This window comes from Grosmannia clavigera, assembly GCF_000143105.1.
Source record: "Grosmannia clavigera kw1407 unplaced genomic scaffold GCSC_132, whole genome shotgun sequence".
Lineage (NCBI taxonomy): Eukaryota > Fungi > Ascomycota > Sordariomycetes > Ophiostomatales > Ophiostomataceae > Leptographium > Leptographium clavigerum.
Genome location: NW_014040810.1, coordinates 583,817 through 600,869, shown reverse-complemented (window position 1 = coordinate 600,869; position 17,053 = coordinate 583,817). Strand labels below are relative to the sequence as shown.

The 17,053-nt window shown below is 46.7% G+C and overlaps 4 protein-coding genes across 4 annotated transcripts; 3 read left to right on the top strand and 1 right to left on the bottom strand.

Annotated features, from left to right (window-relative positions):
* Positions 1-8,136: 8,136 nt before the first annotated feature.
* On the bottom strand, positions 8,137-9,539 carry CMQ_5195 (duf1479 domain containing protein; the record flags this gene model as incomplete). The annotated part of the gene is made up of 2 exons (XM_014318940.1): positions 8,137-8,382; positions 8,451-9,539. 2 exons carry the CDS (start codon positions 9,537-9,539, stop codon positions 8,137-8,139), a joined length of 1,335 nt encoding a protein of 444 aa, XP_014174415.1.
* A 595-nt stretch (positions 9,540-10,134) lies between these two features.
* CMQ_5295 (hexose transporter) lies at positions 10,135-11,836 on the top strand (the record flags this gene model as incomplete). The annotated part of the gene is made up of 4 exons (XM_014319040.1): positions 10,135-10,233; positions 10,303-11,075; positions 11,132-11,518; positions 11,575-11,836. The coding sequence occupies 4 exons, from the start codon at positions 10,135-10,137 to the stop codon at positions 11,834-11,836; spliced, it is 1,521 nt and encodes a 506-aa protein (XP_014174515.1).
* Positions 11,837-13,101: 1,265 nt separating this feature from the next.
* Positions 13,102-13,938, top strand: CMQ_5308 (chitin-binding protein; the record flags this gene model as incomplete). Its single annotated transcript, XM_014319053.1, has 1 exon — positions 13,102-13,938. One exon carries the CDS (start codon positions 13,102-13,104, stop codon positions 13,936-13,938), a length of 837 nt encoding a protein of 278 aa, XP_014174528.1.
* A 919-nt stretch (positions 13,939-14,857) lies between these two features.
* On the top strand, positions 14,858-17,053 carry CMQ_5175 (uncharacterized protein; the record flags this gene model as incomplete). The annotated part of the gene is made up of 1 exon (XM_014318920.1): positions 14,858-17,053. The coding sequence occupies one exon, from the start codon at positions 14,858-14,860 to the stop codon at positions 17,051-17,053; it is 2,196 nt and encodes a 731-aa protein (XP_014174395.1).

The following is a 17,053-nucleotide window of genomic DNA, read 5'->3' as shown; positions in this document are numbered from 1 at the left end:
ACGACCTTCTTGTGAAACTTGCAGAAACCGCTCCGCGTTAGGCTTAACAGTCACCTATGCCTATTGCTGCTCATGTTCTACTTGAAGATATACGTACCATTATAATGACTTTGGAACCACGATGGGGGCTATTGTCCTATCTGAAAGACAGATCACTGTATTACTACATAAGATTGCAGTATATGATCACCTGCTTTCGGGGATTATTTTGAAAATTCTCCCAAGTTGGTTTGCTTACAATTCCATCTCTTGCAAAGCATGTGGCCAAGGAAATACCACTTTAGAAGGCCGACAATGCTGGAAGAAGCACATCCCATTTCTCCAACACCGAACGCGAAGGTGCGGCGTGGTTTTTTTGCCATTAGGCTGTTCAATGTTTACCTCAAGATAAACAAACTTATCTAGATCGTTGGCATCGTGCTTCTCATCGCCGATACTAGCCTCCCACGCTGACGTGAAGACGAAGGCCGTGTCTTTTGAAGAGGCTTGATTGTTGTCGTTGTCAGGAAACACGAATATGGCACGACACGGGCTACGTCCCTCGTTTTGGGGGTCCCAGAGAGTACCTAGCCTCAGCTTTTCACCCGCGTCGATTGCTCTCGCTATCTCTTCAGCCATACGGTCCATATGATCTTCTGAAAAAGAAGAGTCTTCTCTTCTGGATCCCTTTTTTTCAAGATAACCATCCAACATATTGAGTAGCTCGTTATAACAGCGTCGTTCGGAACGCAGATAGTCCAGAAGCAACAGAAGCTTTTTTTGGACCCAGCTCAGATTCTTCTGACTGCGCTGTTTTATGCGAATCTCCGACGTATCGATCACATGGTACAGCTTCCAGATGTAGCCATGAGTTAAGATGCCATCTGCTGTTATCTGTACATCGACCAACCGGCAATTTTTGTTAGATGCCAATTTGTAGTTGCGGCAGGGCGCCATGAAATCTTTAAACATCGAATTGTCCAGGAAGCTTGACATGGTGAGTCTATCAGCCCTCGGAATATTCGAACTGTTATTGAGGATCTCGCCGTTTAACAGACACATAGTGAGCACAGATAAGCTGAGGCTGTGCCCGTTTCTCTCGAGTTTGGCCTCGTCCATGCGTATTGTGTACTGACAGCAGTTGGCGATGATAGCGAGCCGGTCCCAGAGCTGAACACTGCCACGTTTTTCAATGTCGGCAACCACGCTTGGAGTCATAGAGCTTGACTCTGATAAAACCAATTTATATCTTTTCGCAGCATTGAGTACATTGTCGATCTTGTCCTGATCGGCATGTGGCGTCCCTTCTAGCTTCAAACACAGCTTAGTCGCCTCTTTGAAGAACTCGACAGATGAGACGATCAGCTCGCCTTCCATGTCGCAAAATATTTCCTTTCTCTTTAGCGATCTTAGATTGTAAGCATGAGGAATGAGTAGCTTCATATTGAGACCGCCACGGTAATTCTCCTGGAACGTCCATGCACGTTTCCACCATAGATCATCGGTGATCTCTGAAAGAAGGCATAGTGCATCTTTAGCTTCGTCCATATTGGTTCCAACGTTGGAGACGATTTCCTCTGAAAGAAGGCGCGAAAGAAGATGCAGCTCTGTTTCGGTTTCAACACAGCGGCCAAGCAATGCTACAGGATACTTGCTGCATTGATAAACAAGGTCCATGGCTTTCATAGCATCGCCCTTCAGTACGCATTCGGAATGACTAGGACATTTGTCACGACCAGAGGAATCCTCACAGATGCAATGGGCATCAATCCAAAGGTGATCGACGTTGACGTATCTCATATAGCCGAGAGCGCGATCCAAAACACAGTCTCTGACCTTCGAGAGTGTGTAGTCTCGCCCTTCCCATAGCTCCACCAGATATTTTCCTGTCTTTGCGTCCTCGTACTTTGACGGTTCACAGGTGTAGGATAGGGCGACGTATTTCCTTTCCCGGGCGGTAATTGACTTTCGACGTAGCTTCGTGCCTACCGGTTGGAGGCACTGAAGGTTTTCGATAAAACGACGAGGCTTGAAATTATTCTGTTGATTCTCCTCAGTTCCAATGTCAATGAGCTGTGAGATGATGGACGAGTCATGGAGCTGACTCAGCTCGCCCATCTGCATGTTCTTGTCGTCTGTTGACATCGTTGGGGTGCTGGTAATAGAGAATGACGATTGTGACGATGTTTTGATTGTCTCGTTATATCCTATCCTTCAAATGCCGAGCGTAGCAGCGGAGTACGAAGTATAAATGCAGTTTCCATCCTAAGTCACATTTATGAGATAGTGGGCTGTTATTTGGAATTGTACATCGTACGAAGTACTCCGTACTGGTCAGCAATTACGCATAGCCTCGGTAATACCTAAAGGGGGCAGTGCAGCAATGATTCCCGCTCAGTGTTGCAATTACGCTAATGCATACGGTTCAGCCTGCGGCTTTGCAAGTGAAGGGTTGGACCAATAATAAGACACGAGTGCAGATTCCGTATACTGCAATGGAACCTGTACACTCCGTACTCCGTACTTTATACAAGTATCGTATTTGTACTCGTGAGATACTCGCACGGAGTAGCAATGGGCTCTGTTCCCTTTTTTGGTGATTGGGCGCGACTACGGAGTAAGATACGTACGCGTTAGAGATGAGCCCTAGAACCATGCCGACCAGCTGCCTCAGTAAGATATCTTACATGCAAATCCTAAGAGCTCCATAGAAATAGAGACTGGTGATAAGAGAAGGATTCTCTTGCACTTGATCAATTGAACAATGGACGGAATATTAGAAAGGATCTCTCAGCTAATAGGCGAAAAGGAACTTGATTCACAGAGTTTGTATGCAGAAAGTAACCGAAGTTGGCCTCTGAAGGCCATAAAGTAACGCGAGAGGTTGCGACAACGCAGATGCTTGGGCGCGCAGATGCGTGGTTATGAAACCCCTTACTAATATGTAGGGTCTGGGAGCTGTGCGCTTGAATCTATCAAATTATGGGTGCCTAGTGAGCGTGTGTGTATTGTTGTGGTTAGGTAAGTGGGACCATGGGGATTTAGGCCACCCCCCCATTTGGGCCACCCAAAAATCGTGATAATTTAATAGCATCAAAAAAAAATACAAAAACAAAAACAATTATAGCAATTGAAATACCTAACCAAATCATGCAAATTATATATCATCTAAAAGCTCTCCTTCAAAGCTATCGCCTACTTTAATTACTTCTCTTCCTGCGGCAGCCTGGCTATTCTGTATGTCCTTAATTGTAGCGAATTTTAAATTTAAGCTTATAACTACGGCCTTTCTTTTCTAAGGCTGTAGGCTTTTAATCGTTGCCTCTAATACTTTTATTTTTCGCTTAGATAGAGTGCTTTTAACTACCTTTTCGTTAAATGCTTTAAGGCAGCTTTTAGATTAAAAGCTGCCTTAAAGATAATATAGAATATAATTGTTAATATTTAGCTAGTTAGCTAGGTAAATTGTTTCTCTTTCTAAGAGTAGTTTATACAATTATAGCAGCTTAAAAAGTAGTATCTTTTAAAGCTATAGTTTTACTAATTCTAGTAATATTAGAATTGTTTAGTATATATAGCTAGTTATTAAGATCTAGTAAGATAAAGAGGCTTATTAATAAGTAAAGCTTATTAATTAGCTATAAACTAGTAGTATACTATTTGCTTTAAATGTTTTTTATAAAAAGTACTTTATTTTAAGCTAGTCTATAAGCTTATAAAAAGGCTTGCTTTTTAATAATTGTTTTTATATTACTATCTTTTACTAAGCTAGCTTATTTTTAGTACTTGTTTTTTAATAAAGAAAAGATTAATAAATTAAGTAGATAAAAAACGTAAGATATATGAAAAGGTAGATAAATTAAGTAAATATTATACTAGAAGTATAGATTTATAGATTTATATATTTGTAAGGGTATTCTACACACGCGTCCCTGCGCACCGGTTTAGCAACCAGTCGCTTACTAAGCGACGGACTTAACGAACTATCTTAATACGTTGTATAGGACTAGCATAGCTACTTAGCTATACTACGCCCTACTAGGGTTGCGCTACACTGCATCTTCTAGCTACGTATATATTAGCTAGCAGGCCTTTGCCTACTAGTCTTTTATAGTTTGTTAAGTTAAAGTCTTAATATAATAGTACAAACCGGTTAAGCCTTTGTAACTATGCATTGTATACTACCCCTTTATATTTAAGTGCTTTATATACTTCTTCTTATTATATAAGAATATAAGGATATTATCTAAGTAGATAATATAGATTATATTTACTAGACTATATAGCGCTTAGCTAATATAGTACTAAAAGGTTATTAAAGCGTTAGTTAACTTAAAAGGTAAGACTAGGTATTTAAAGAGACTATATCTAGTTTAAAAAGCTATCTTTTATTTGTCTTCTTCTTTAATCTTTAGGCAATAATATGCCTTTTTAATATTAATTTTTAATATTACCTTTATTCTTACTACGCAGTTTATAATCTTAAAGATTAAAGGTAGTAAGTATTAGTTTTTTATTATAACTTTATTTAACTCTTTATAGTTAACGTATAAGCGTAAGTGTAAGGGTATTCCACACACGCGTCCCTACGCACCGGTTCGGCAACCAGTCGCTTACCAAGCGGCGGACTTAACGAACTATCTTGACACGTTGCACGGGACTAGCACAGCCACTTAGCTGCGCCACGCCCCACTGGGTTTGCGCTACACCGCATCTTCCAGCCACGTATATATTAGCTGGCAGGCCTTTGCCTACTAATCTCCTATAGTTCGTTAAGTTGAAGTCTTAACACAACAGTACAAACCAGTGAAGCCTTCGTGACCACGCATTGCACACCAGCCCCTTACAGTAAGCTTTTATCCTTCTTAGGTATAAAAAGGATAAATGCGCTTATAGAGCTTTTTAATAGGCAAATTTGTTTTATTACTAGGTTATTGTCTAAGTACTAGCGTAGCTCTTTTAATTCTCTTTATAATAAAGAATATATTGTCTTATATAGTAGTTAACTGCTAGGTAAAAGATTAATTATATAGTTAATAGTTTTATATAGTAGTAAGACTTTAGCGTTAGATAAATTTAGTACGTTGCTATACTTATACGCTAAATGCATAGGTAGTACGCCTATGCCTTTTAAATAACCCTTTACTTTTAGGTTGCTTAGTAAGATTATATATACTTATGCGCGCTTTTTATGCGTTATAGTAAGAAAGATTCTTTATAGTATAAGTTATATAGTCTTTATACGTACTTTAAATTACTAGCGGTAGTTTACTAGCTTTAAGTAAACTTTCTTACTTTAAAGGGTTAATATTAATAGTAGTATTATTAAGCAAGAGTCTTTTATATATAAGAGCACTTTTTACGCTTTTATTACGCTTATAATGCTTTTATTATACGCTTTAAAGGTTAGTACTAACATTTTTATAGATTTTAGTCTTTATATTTTTATAAATTTATAGTTAATAGTATTAAGACTTATATAAGTATCTTATATAGTGAATACTTTTATAGTTATTAGTTTAAAAAAAGAAGCTTAGATAAAAAAAATTTACTAATCTTAATTGTTTTTAATAATGCCTAAAAGTCTTAGTTTATTTTAAGCATCTTTAGTTTTTTACCTTTTTTAGCATTCTTTTTAGGTTAGCTAAAACTAAATTTATTAATATAGTCTTTTACCTTTTTAAGTAGTTTTAAGCAAAGTAGCCTTTACTTTTATAAATAAAGCACTTTATATACTTACTATTTATATAGGTAGGTTCTTTTAGTAGCCCTTAGTAGCTATAGTAGCTAGTTTACCTTTCTTTTTACCTTAGCCTTTGCCTTTAATACTATTATAGTAGTAGTTACTATAATTGTTTTCTTAATTAATATTATTTTTATAGCTACCTTTATAGCCTTTTTAACTTTTATATACCTTTTTACTATATATACTATTATTATCTTATTTTAACTAAGCTTTTAGCTTCTTTAAGCTTTAAAACGTTATTACTTTAGCTACTACTTTTGCTTTGGTTTATAGTATCTTATTTAATTTTAAAAGATCTTTCTTTATTTTTAAGAATAGCTTAAAGAATAGTAATTATGCTTATTTCTTTCTTAATTTAATAAGTAGTTAGTTTTTAAAAAAGGTAAGGTAGTTATTAAAGTTTTAAAAGGTTTACTTTAGTCTTTAGTAAGCCTTACTAATTTTATTAGTAATAATAAAAGCTATATTATAAGGATTAGCTATAAAGGTTAAGGTTTAAGCCTTAAATATATCTTAGTTACTTTAAGCCTTTACTACTACTACGTTTATTATACTTTATAAGCGCGTTTTCTATATAGTATAGTATAACTACTTTATATATTTAAGCATATAATAAATCTAGTAACTAGCGCTTTTTAACTTATTAAAGGCTAAATAAAAGTAATACTTCTTAGCTTATAGCTAAGTAACGCGCTCTTAAAAGCTACTAGGTATCTTAAAGAGTAGTTTAATGCTGCTTTTTAAGATAATATCTTAACTATAAAGGCTATCTTTATTAACGTTTTTACTTTAAATACGCTTACCTTTTACTTAAGTTGCTTTTATATCTAAAAGCTATTACTATAAGTTTACTATTTGCTGCTTTAAACGCTTTACTTTATATAGTTAATTATTTTTAGCAATAAAGTCTACTACTATCTAATCTATAATTAGCTTGATAGTCTGCCCTAAAGAGCCTTTGCCTATATTATTATTATCTAGTTGCTTATAGTCCTTTTTTAAAAAGATTAAAGTCTTTGTTCTTTACTTCTTTAATAATAAGGTTAAAAGAGTTATTAATTATTACCTTAAAGCTACTCTCTTCCTACGTACTATATACGTGCAACGTTTGCTTTATAGTCTTTTAAAGTACTATTACTTCTTTTACCTTTTAACTTAGGTAGCCTAATAGTAAAAGAATTAAGAATTGTTAAAGGTATACTTAGGTAAGCTAGGTAAGTTAGGCAGGCAAAAAGGTATCTTCTTAATAAAAAGAAGTAGCAGTATATTTAATAGCTAATTATTACCTCTTACACTATAAAGGAGTGCAGAAGGCGCTCTTTATTATAGGCGCACCTCTAGCGCATTAAGTGCGCAGGGCAGGCGCGACCCTGCTTTTACTTAGCCTATGCGCTAGCACGTGCTGTGGCCTATGCGCAGACTGCGCCACGCAGCCTGCGCTACAAGCACCGCTTCTAGTCTATAATGTACATCTAATACGCTATGCGCATACTGCGTACAGCTTGCGCGTGGCCTACGTTGGTCCCCTTCTTAGCGCAGCGTTATAATATACTAATTATATTAGTTATAGCTTTATTTAAACGCTTAGAATTAAAAGATTTACTTCTTTAAACTTAAATTATAGAATTTTGCTTTAAAAAAGTATATAGCTAGTATTGCCTAAGCAGTCTTATGTCTTTATTACTAAGCATGATAGCTTAAGCTATAGCTTTAACTTAAGAGTAGGTAAAAGGCACTCTAATAAAGCCTTAAACGTAAAACTAATATATTAGGTGCTCTTCCTAAACTTTAAAAAGCCTTTACTAATCTTAATAATCATTATAGTAATTTTAGTAGCTAAGTAATCGATTCTAAAGCGTTAATCGCAGTATGCCGTATTTAATAGCTGCTTTTTAAAGAGATACGCCATTATTAAGCGATTTAAGCGCGTTAGCAATTTCTTTTTCGGTATACTAGCGTATAACAGTCTAATGAATACTGTTAGCAAAAAAGGAGGTAATTGGAGTGATTTTGGTAGACGTACGACGTGTTGAAGTTTGTAAATAGTATTGTGTATTGGGATAAATTGGGTGGCCCAAATGGGGGGGTGGCCCAAATCCCCATGGTCCCACTTACTCCGTACTTCCGAGGTATGCCGACGTGCATGAAAACACGTACTTAATAGCCCCCTACGCCACACAGTACATGTATTTTCCCTTTACGGAGTACCCCCTCCCATTTTGGTCTGGTTTTCGACAGAATTATTCATCACACACTACACAACCTCACATCCGGCTCTTTTGGCTTGGTCGTTTGTTACCTTCTGTCTTGACAGCAGCTTCAGATACGGTCGAGAAGTCGTTGCATTGTAAGATACGTTATTACTTTTATATACAAATTGGCTTAAAATACAAAAACAATCCACTTGTTGCCTACAGGTAGTAACCAAATGCTGCCTTGGCCTCCTCACTAAGGCCACCGTGACCAACGTAGCCTTTCAACTTTGTCTCGTCGAGGTCGTTGCCACGCATATAATCGGGAGGGACTTGACCGTTTGTTGTAGCTGCCAGCTGCCGCTTGACGTACGCTTTATTGATGGCCGTGGTCGGGCAGGCGGGCACGTACACGACGGAGGCGTTGGTGGGTCCAATGTGCTCAGGCTCAACAGCGTGGCAAACCTGTGAGAAAAAGTTGTTAGCAAAGGATTGTGAGGAGGACAGATGAGGTGCGGAAGGGCAGAACAGACATCCGTGTGCCACCAAACTGTATCGCCGGGTTGGAGGGCCGGCACGTGGACGAGACAGTCCTCGAGACGGAGATGGGGATGGCTGGAACGGCTGAGCATCTGGCTGTTGTTCTTGTTAGTGCCAGGGAACCAACCATCCTGGTCGGTGGGGTCGACGATGGTCCACTTGGACGCGTCCATGATCTGGCTGGGATCGGCTGGAGGGCGGAAGAAGGGCCGCAGCAGGACATAGGCGATAGCAGACTGGACGTCGGGGTAGAGCAGCATCGTTCCTGCGCGCGGGCCTGTGGGCGTAAGAGCAGTCCATCCCTGGAAGGAGCGGAAGACGGTGGAGTGGGCAGTGGCGGGAAACAGGGCCTGTTGGGCCTGCTTGCGGACGCCTAGGTCATAGCAGTCGTGGCGCTCAGGCGAGCCGTTGAAGACGTTGGCGTAGGAGTGGCGGTAGGCCGGGTCAGCCCAGCGGCTGAGGCTGCCGGCGTCGATATGGGGGCCGAGACCGATAAACTCCTGGCGCGATGGCCGGTCGCGGACGCCGTCAAAGAAGATGAGCGGCTCAGACGACGTGGGGTCGGCTTCGGTGTTGTTGTCGTCGTGCCAGAAGCCGTTGAGCTGGCGCTGGACTTGCAGCTGGTTCGGGTGGCCACGGATGGCGTTTTGGGTCGGCGAGTCGTAGAGGATCAGCATCGAGGGCGAGTCAGCCGGCCAGCCACGGATGACGTCCCGGTTATCGGCCACGTATGTCTGCAGGTCGGCGTAGAGCTGCTCGGCCTCAGAACGCGGCAGAACCTGGCGGATCACCACGCAGCCGCGCTTCTTAATCTCGGCCTGTGCAGCCGCCGAGAGACCGTCAGGACCGACGACGTCGGCAGCCTCGTGCACGGGAATTGCTGACGAGCCGCGGACGGCAATGTCCGCGGTTACGGCCTCGAGCTGTGCGCACACGGCCAGCCAGCTCTTCTGAAGCGCCTCGGCGCCGTACTCTGCCAAAACGGCCCGCTTGGCCGACAGGTACACCGGATCCTGTGCATGCTTCGGATCGGCCTTGGTGTGCTCGATCCAGGCAGGCCACTCTGTGATGGCACTCGGCATGATGTTTGCGTGGTGTGAGGGATGTCTGAGAGATGAGAAACGGCTGTTGAAGGAGGGCGTGGCGGGTTGGAGGGGAAGAAAAGCGAGAAAGAGAGTGCGAAAGGGGGAAAGAAAGAAAGAAAAGAAAAAAAAAAAACAACAAGGGGGAAAACAGGCGGTGCGGGCCTGGCCTGCTATACCTGCCATCCGCGCCGACTTGCCCTTAAATAGAGTGAGTGAGCCTTTTACTCGAAGAAGGTCCATTATCCGGCACCATCTCTCAGAGAGCCGCTAAATCAACAGGCCAATCAAGCGATGGCATATTTGGTCGATCTGTAATCTCACCCGAAGTTGTCCAGTATTTGCGTAACTCGGCCGAGGTCGACCGAGTCAAATCTGGGGTAGTCGAGACCACGGACAGCCAATAGAGAATGGGCAATTTAACTCTCTTATCGCGAATTGATGAGCTTTGCAACCATGGTATTCGTATAAGTGCCAAGGCAGGGGGCCCAGAAAGCGATCGTGTCTGGATGGAGAATTGTATCTTGGGAAGCAAGGCTGACTTTCTTCTTGCCGATACACCTTGTCCTCGCCAGAGCTTCCGTTTACTCCCACGATGTCGCGCTACGAGCGCAAGTACGTCTCGGACCTAGTCCCTGGCAACATCAACCTTCTCACTACCCTTCTTGTCGCAGTGGCCGTGGTTAATTCTGCAGTACGTGTCTGGACCCCGTGAAAGCCCGACAATGCAAGATAAGGCGTGACCAATTTGCTGATCCTCCAGACCCTCGGCTACGATTCTTCCGTCATGAATGGGCTTTTGATCCTGCCCTCGTACACGGAGTACTTCCACCTCAACACAGCTACCACCGGCCTTAATAATGCGGCCTCCTGGATGGGCGGTATTATGGGCACGTTTCTCATGCAGCCGCTGCCAGACCGCCTCGGCCGCAAAAATGCCATCGTCGTTGCCGTCATCGTCACCACCATCGGCATCATCCTGCAGGCGGCCGCCCAGAACATTGCCATGTTTGTCGTCGCCCGCATCATTGTTGGCATTGGTTCGGCTATCTCCAACGCCTCGGCCCCCATCCTGCTCGGCGAGCTGCTGCCTCCGCGATCGCGTGGACGTGTCCTCGGCATCTTCTTCTCCTGCTACTACGTCGGCTCGCTTCTCAGCGCCATCATCAACTACGGCAGTCAGAATATCCAGTCCACCTGGTCTTGGCGCTTGCCGTCTTTGTTACAGTGCATCCCCAGCTTTCTGGCCGCTGTGCTTCTGCCGTTTGTGCCCGAGTCACCGCGCTGGCTCATCTCTCGGAACCGCCACGACGAGGCCCTCGAGGTGCTCCTCGTCATGCAGGGTCGCGCTGCCGAGAACATTGACACGGCCAGAGCCTCACTGGTCGACATCCGCACCACCATGGCTCGCGAGTCCGCCATGTTTCCCCGCAACCCGTGGCGTGAGGTGTTTTCGACAAAAGGCAACAGGAAGCGGCTGGTCATCCTGGCTGCGTTTGGCTGTATGATCAACTCGTGGGGCAACTTTATCATCTCGTAAGTCAGCCTGTGAAGTTGGCTCTCAAGAGGCGTTCATTCGGCTTACCTTGCAGTTTCTACCTCACCAAGATCCTCGACCAGGCCGGCATTAGGGATACCGTCACCCAGACCCAGATCAATGTCATCCTCAACTGCTGGTCCTTTGTCGTTGCTATTTTTGGCAGTTTCATGCTCGACGTGCTTGGACGACGCAAGCAAACCATGACTGGTGCCGTCGGTATGATCATCACTCTTTTCGTCACCGGTGGCCTGATCAAAGTGTATGGCGAAAGCAGCAACAAGTCTGCAATTTACGGAACGATCGCCGTCATATTCCTCTTCCAGGGTTTCTACGCGTTCTCCATCACGCCTATGACCAGTCTGTATGCTACCGAGGTATCACAGTTCAAACTGCGGTCCGTGGGAATTGCTGTGTTCCGCTTTTTCGATAGCAGCATTGGGTACGTTCGTGTTCCTTTCCAACTGTTGTCGGGTAGCCTCCCTAACGTGTGCACAGACTCACCTTCTCCTTTGCAATGTCGTACGCCATGGCAAATCTAGGCTGGAAGTTCTACCTCATCAATGCTGCGTGGAACATCATATACCTCGTCATCATCTACTCCACCTTCGTTGAGACCAAGGGACTGAAGCTCGAGGAGATCGCCGCCAAATTCGACGGCCCTCTAGCTCTTGAGGCAACTGAAGGGGACAGCGAGACCGAACCAGGTTTCGGTGACAAGAATGTACGAGTAAAGACGACCCTCTCAGAAGAGGCTTAGACGACAGGAATTGTAATTGCAATAGACCTATAATGCGGACCAGAGACTAGCTAGCTTGAATATTGGTCCTCCCTTTTTTTATCTTCCTTTTTTTTCCTGTGTTACGCGTACACCGTTTCAAAAGAGATCCGATATGAATAGCCCATAATAATCAAGGACGCCACCATGCATCCAAACGAGGTCTTGGCACTACAACAGGGGGCTGCTCGGCTAAGCTTACGTCGTACCTACAGCCAGGCCCTGGCTGCAGCGGCCAACTTCCTGTACAGCCGTTGGTCAGCCCGTGTACCCCAGCTGCTGTCTTCTCTTGGTGTGGAGTACTACATTGTATGTAGGCGGACAAATCCCCGCTGTGCTGCAAGGATGGTTTGTAAGATACCACAAAAAAATGTTCTTCCATCACTTGCAGTGAGCGTGGCGTAAAACCGTGACCGCCCGTGTTTCGCTCCCCAGTCAAGCCTCTAGCCGACGGCAGATAGTCTTGATCTGCGGCGCCAGGAGCAGTCCAGAAGAGCGGTTTTTTGCCGCTAGACGTGTTCTGTTCATTAGTCCGTAGATGGTCCCTGGTGAATTGTTAGCCACCAAGCCGGCAGGGGTTGGTGTCCACTTTGCCAATACATAGCAAATGATCAGACGAAATCCCGTCTCTACGACGTACGACCACACGTGTCTGCTCCGTCGCAGCGACCCCTGCTTGGCTCGACTCTCGTTAGGCGCCCTCGCCGTGCAATTCGTGCAATCCGTGCAATCCGTGGTTTTCGTGCCGTTGAAGGCGGGCTGTACTGCAAGTAACACCACCCGTCGGACGAGTGTTCGGCTGGTGCGACTGGCCAAACGGCCTAGTCCGTTTCAACGGATCGCTTGAAACGATTGGGACCGTGTACTAGCAAAGGGGATCTGCGCAAGGGAACCGGGCGATCCATCCGGTGATCCCCTTCTTGGTGGATGGCCGTGCCCCTTGATTTATTCGAGATCCACTCCGCTCTGCTCGGAACGGTCATCTGAACTGTCGGGCGACAAGACACGAGAACATAAAAGCCGGAATCTCCTGCCTTTTTTCTGTTCTCATCGGTTCATCTCAGCATCATACATTCAGTCGTTCATTCGTTCATTTTCATCTACACCGGAAGATTTCCATTCGTTTCCTGCAAGCTAGCTTCTTGCCCACTTTCATTCTTTCCATTCAAAGAACAGTTTTTGGTTGATCCAAAAAATACCTTCTACACCTGCACACCACATCGCAAATCAACCTGCTCAGACTCAACATGTTCTCCCAACTCATCACCGTCGCCGCCATCTTCGCCGCAGGCGCCTCTGCCCATGGCCGCGTCACCTCGCCAACACCTCGTCCTCTGGGCCTCAACATGGAGGATGCCTGCGGCCAGCAGCTCTATATCCAGATGGAGTCCGACCCCAATGGCAACGTCCAGAACATGGCCAACAACGGCAAGAGCCAGAGCGACTTCAACGCTACCGCCTGCCATCTGTGGCAGTGCCGCGGCTTCCAGTTCAGCGACGCCACGTCGGCCAGCATCCAGAGCTTCACGGCCGGCGAGGTCGTCCCCTTCACCGTCGACATATCGGCGCCGCACACCGGTGTCGCCAACGTGTCGGTCATCAACCTGGCCGAGAACAGCGTCATCGGCAGCCCGCTGGCGTCGTGGTCTGTCTACGCCTCCACGGCAACGGGCGTCACCGCCAACGAGACCTCCTTCAGCGTCACCATCCCGTCGGACCTGCCCAGCGTCTGCTCCACGTCTGGCGGCTGTGCTCTGCAGTGGTGGTGGGATGCCCGGTCGGTCGACCAGACGTACATGAACTGCGTTGATTTCACCATCGGCAGCTCTGGCTCCACCAGCAACGTCGCCCAGTCCAGCTCCAAGGCGTCCGTGAGCACCAGCGCTGCTGTTGCCGCTACCGCTGCGACCACACCTGCCTCCACGTCTGTGTCCACCACGGCCGCAGTGACCGTTGCTGCCAACGCTGTGAGCTCGGCAACCACGTCTTGCCCGACCGATGTGACCACGACTCTGACCATGACCCGATCGTCGTCTGTCTGCACGCCCGTGACCACCACGGTCACCGTGACCGTCCAGGCCTAAGCTTGTCGCAGTCATGTCTGCCAAACGTTGAAGCCACATGGCCGGTCGCTGCGTCTGTCGGCGCAATCCTCTGTCCTGCATTACTGCAACATTTCCTGTGCATATTTTATTGTGGCCTTTCAGGCTACGCCCTTTCCCAACATTATCTTTCGTGTACATAGCTGCTAGCAAAACTTGAAGTATATTCTAACAACTCCTGTCCCAACAACTGCACTGTTTTGACCAGTCTGACTGACCTGGCGGTGAAGAGTCCCAAATATGCCAGACATTAACATATTTTACGCGAATGCTGACTGATTGTAGTGGAGACCCCCCACGACGGAAAGCCGTTGTTGTGTTTTGATTACACCCCTGAAACCAAAGTCGCATTGTGGCTGCTCTGAAGAATTGGTGCCCCTGGATTGGCAATTCGAGATTCCAGTCCACTATTGTACAAGGGGTGCCCCATGGGAAGAATGGTGGCAGTATGACGAATGCAATCTCACCCAAGGACCAATTGCACTATTCCTAGGCACAAACGCCTCTTCAAGATCTGATGACGGGCATTCTGCATATCTGCTGCGCTCTTTTCCAGGGCTGCCGGTGGGTGCAGGGCTTTTATGTTGCGTTGAGGTTGAGCTTGGATGCCTGATCAGCGAGGAATCCACCAGCCCACAAGGTGGAAACATCGGGGGACCCACGATGTTGCAGGCCCCCTTTTTTGTGTGAGACTTCTGGACTGCTGCGCATTGGCGAATACAAAGTAGTGGCCGAGGCCCTGAATTTAGAACTACTGCTCCATACCACTTTCCTGTTAGCGTGCCGGCCTCGGATACATAACGACTGTACTCCGTATGTCTCTTTCTTTCTTTCTGTTTTCTTTTTCTCACAGCACGGCTGGCTGTATCGGTTCTCGTCTGACACCGTGAGAAGCGCAATCATGACTGCGCGATGCGGATGGCGAAGCCGGAACGAATTGACCCACGAGGCCTACCGTACCGAGGATCCGGACCTCGACAATAGCGGCAATGGTCCCCTACGCGTTCCCGGATTCGGCTACGACGTGCTGATGCAGTGTAAAGTCAACGACCGCTTCTCGCATGGCTTTCTTGACTGGGCTCAAACCCAGCTGACGGCTCGCGAGATTGCGATGCTGCACCAGATGAACAAGATCACCGATGAGCCGTGCTGGGAGGTCAACATCAACAACCCCGTTATCGTTGCCCGATGGGCTGCGGACGCGTTGACCGCGCCGCTAATCAGCCCGCGGACATGGGACTGGTGCATGGCCGAGCTGCGTGACAAGGCAGCTGTGTTTGCTTCTACCGGCCTCGTTCATGTCCTGAATGCCGCTTCGCGAGTCTGCAAGTCGGACGCCCTGATCTCGCCCGAGCTGCTGAGCAGCTTGGAAGTGGAGGTCGATGATCTAGCGCGTCAACAAGATGCCGCATCAGCATACAACTTCGGAAACAAGAATGCAGCACGACCATCAACAGCACAGCGGCCCGGCCTTGTCGATCCGGACTTGCATCCACTCGTGTATGGAACATCGCGTGTCTTATCTCATGGCGGCCGCGTTGGGATGGAAGATGTCGCTCTGGCTAGCGGCCAAGGCATAGTGGAAGATCCGCATTGGCAGTCCTTTCGAAATGGATCCGGGTCCCATACAGCGCAACCTGCCCGGGAGCCTAGGGCCTTTCGGTTCTCGCCCAACTTCCAGTGGCTACCTTGTGAAGTATCCTTTCTTCCCGAAGCACCTCCTGGCAACACAAAAGTTGTTGTTTCATCTTACATCAACAATCTACATCCAGTATGGCACCAGTCGCTATACAAAATCATTGAGCAGTACATCTCTGCGTCTATCGAGCCGTGGAACGCGGTCCTGGTTCGGCGGGATCAGGGGAGAGACCCACAGCGCATAATCACCTATGGAGTACAATGGAAGTCGGATTTTCCAGAAAGAGCAGCAGCCTTGGCCTCTCGACAGAGAAAAATAATCCAGCCGCACAAAGACGCTTGTGCCGAGGCCAGGGCAGTCAGGGATATAACGAGCATCCCACTAGCACCTCTGCTGAAGCCCAGGTCGTCTATGGCGTGCAATTGTCTCAGCCGGGACGACCGGATTGGTTCAAACAGAGTCGTTCGCATGAAGTCGGCGAGAGCTAGACCCTGGCTGCACCCAGAGCCTGGAGAGTCGTTTACCTACGAGGACTGGAAGGCGGGCAAGAACAACTTCCCAGTCGTCAATGGTATGCAACTGGTGGGGAACGAGTACCACAGCCTTCCGCCCAAGGAGAACCATAACTTTTACGGCATCTCATTGCAGGATATGTTTGGGGACAAAGGCCTGCAGGTCATAGTTGAAATTGGCGGCATAGAACTTACGCCTGAAGAGCCTACTCGGTATGTTAAACTACAGCGGCCTGTATTTATTGTGGCGTTTCAGACTAACGCTTTTAGCGATGCGGCCGACTGGCAGTTAAGTGGTCTGCTCAACGAGCACATTGTGGCTACGACAATGGTGTACTTTTCCAGCTCCAACGTCACGCCCGAATCCGGGGCATTGTCGTTTCGGGTGGAAGCAGACCTTGACGCTATGGCGCATGTGCACGGAAGCAGCTTGTCCATGCCGTTTCGTCGTATGTATGAGCCCCTGGCCGACATCTATGGCGTTGTGCCCATCGAGGACCTGCAGGAGGGCTCCTTCAGACTGATCAGCGGTCGGTCCGTGCAGGAACTGGGAACGGTTTCCACACCCGACGGCCGCTCGGTCACCTTTCCCAATGTGATGCAGCACCGCATCGGGGCTTGTTCTCTGGCTGACCCGTCAAAGCCGGGGCACCGCCGATTCCTGCGGCTGCACCTCGTTGACCCGCACTACCGCATTTGCTCAACGCGCAATGTACCACCCCAGCAGAATTCTTGGTGGGCTGATGCGGGCTGGTGGCAGATTGACTGGAAGGCACGAGGCTTGCCGGCAGAGTTGCTCGACATGATTGCCGATCACATTGGTGATGAGTGTCCGATGGGACAGACAGAGGCCGAGCGGCTGCGGCTGCTGCTGCTGGAGGAGCGTGCAGTCCGCCAACAACGGACAATGGAGGATATTGAGCGATATGTGTTTGGGCAGTGGTAA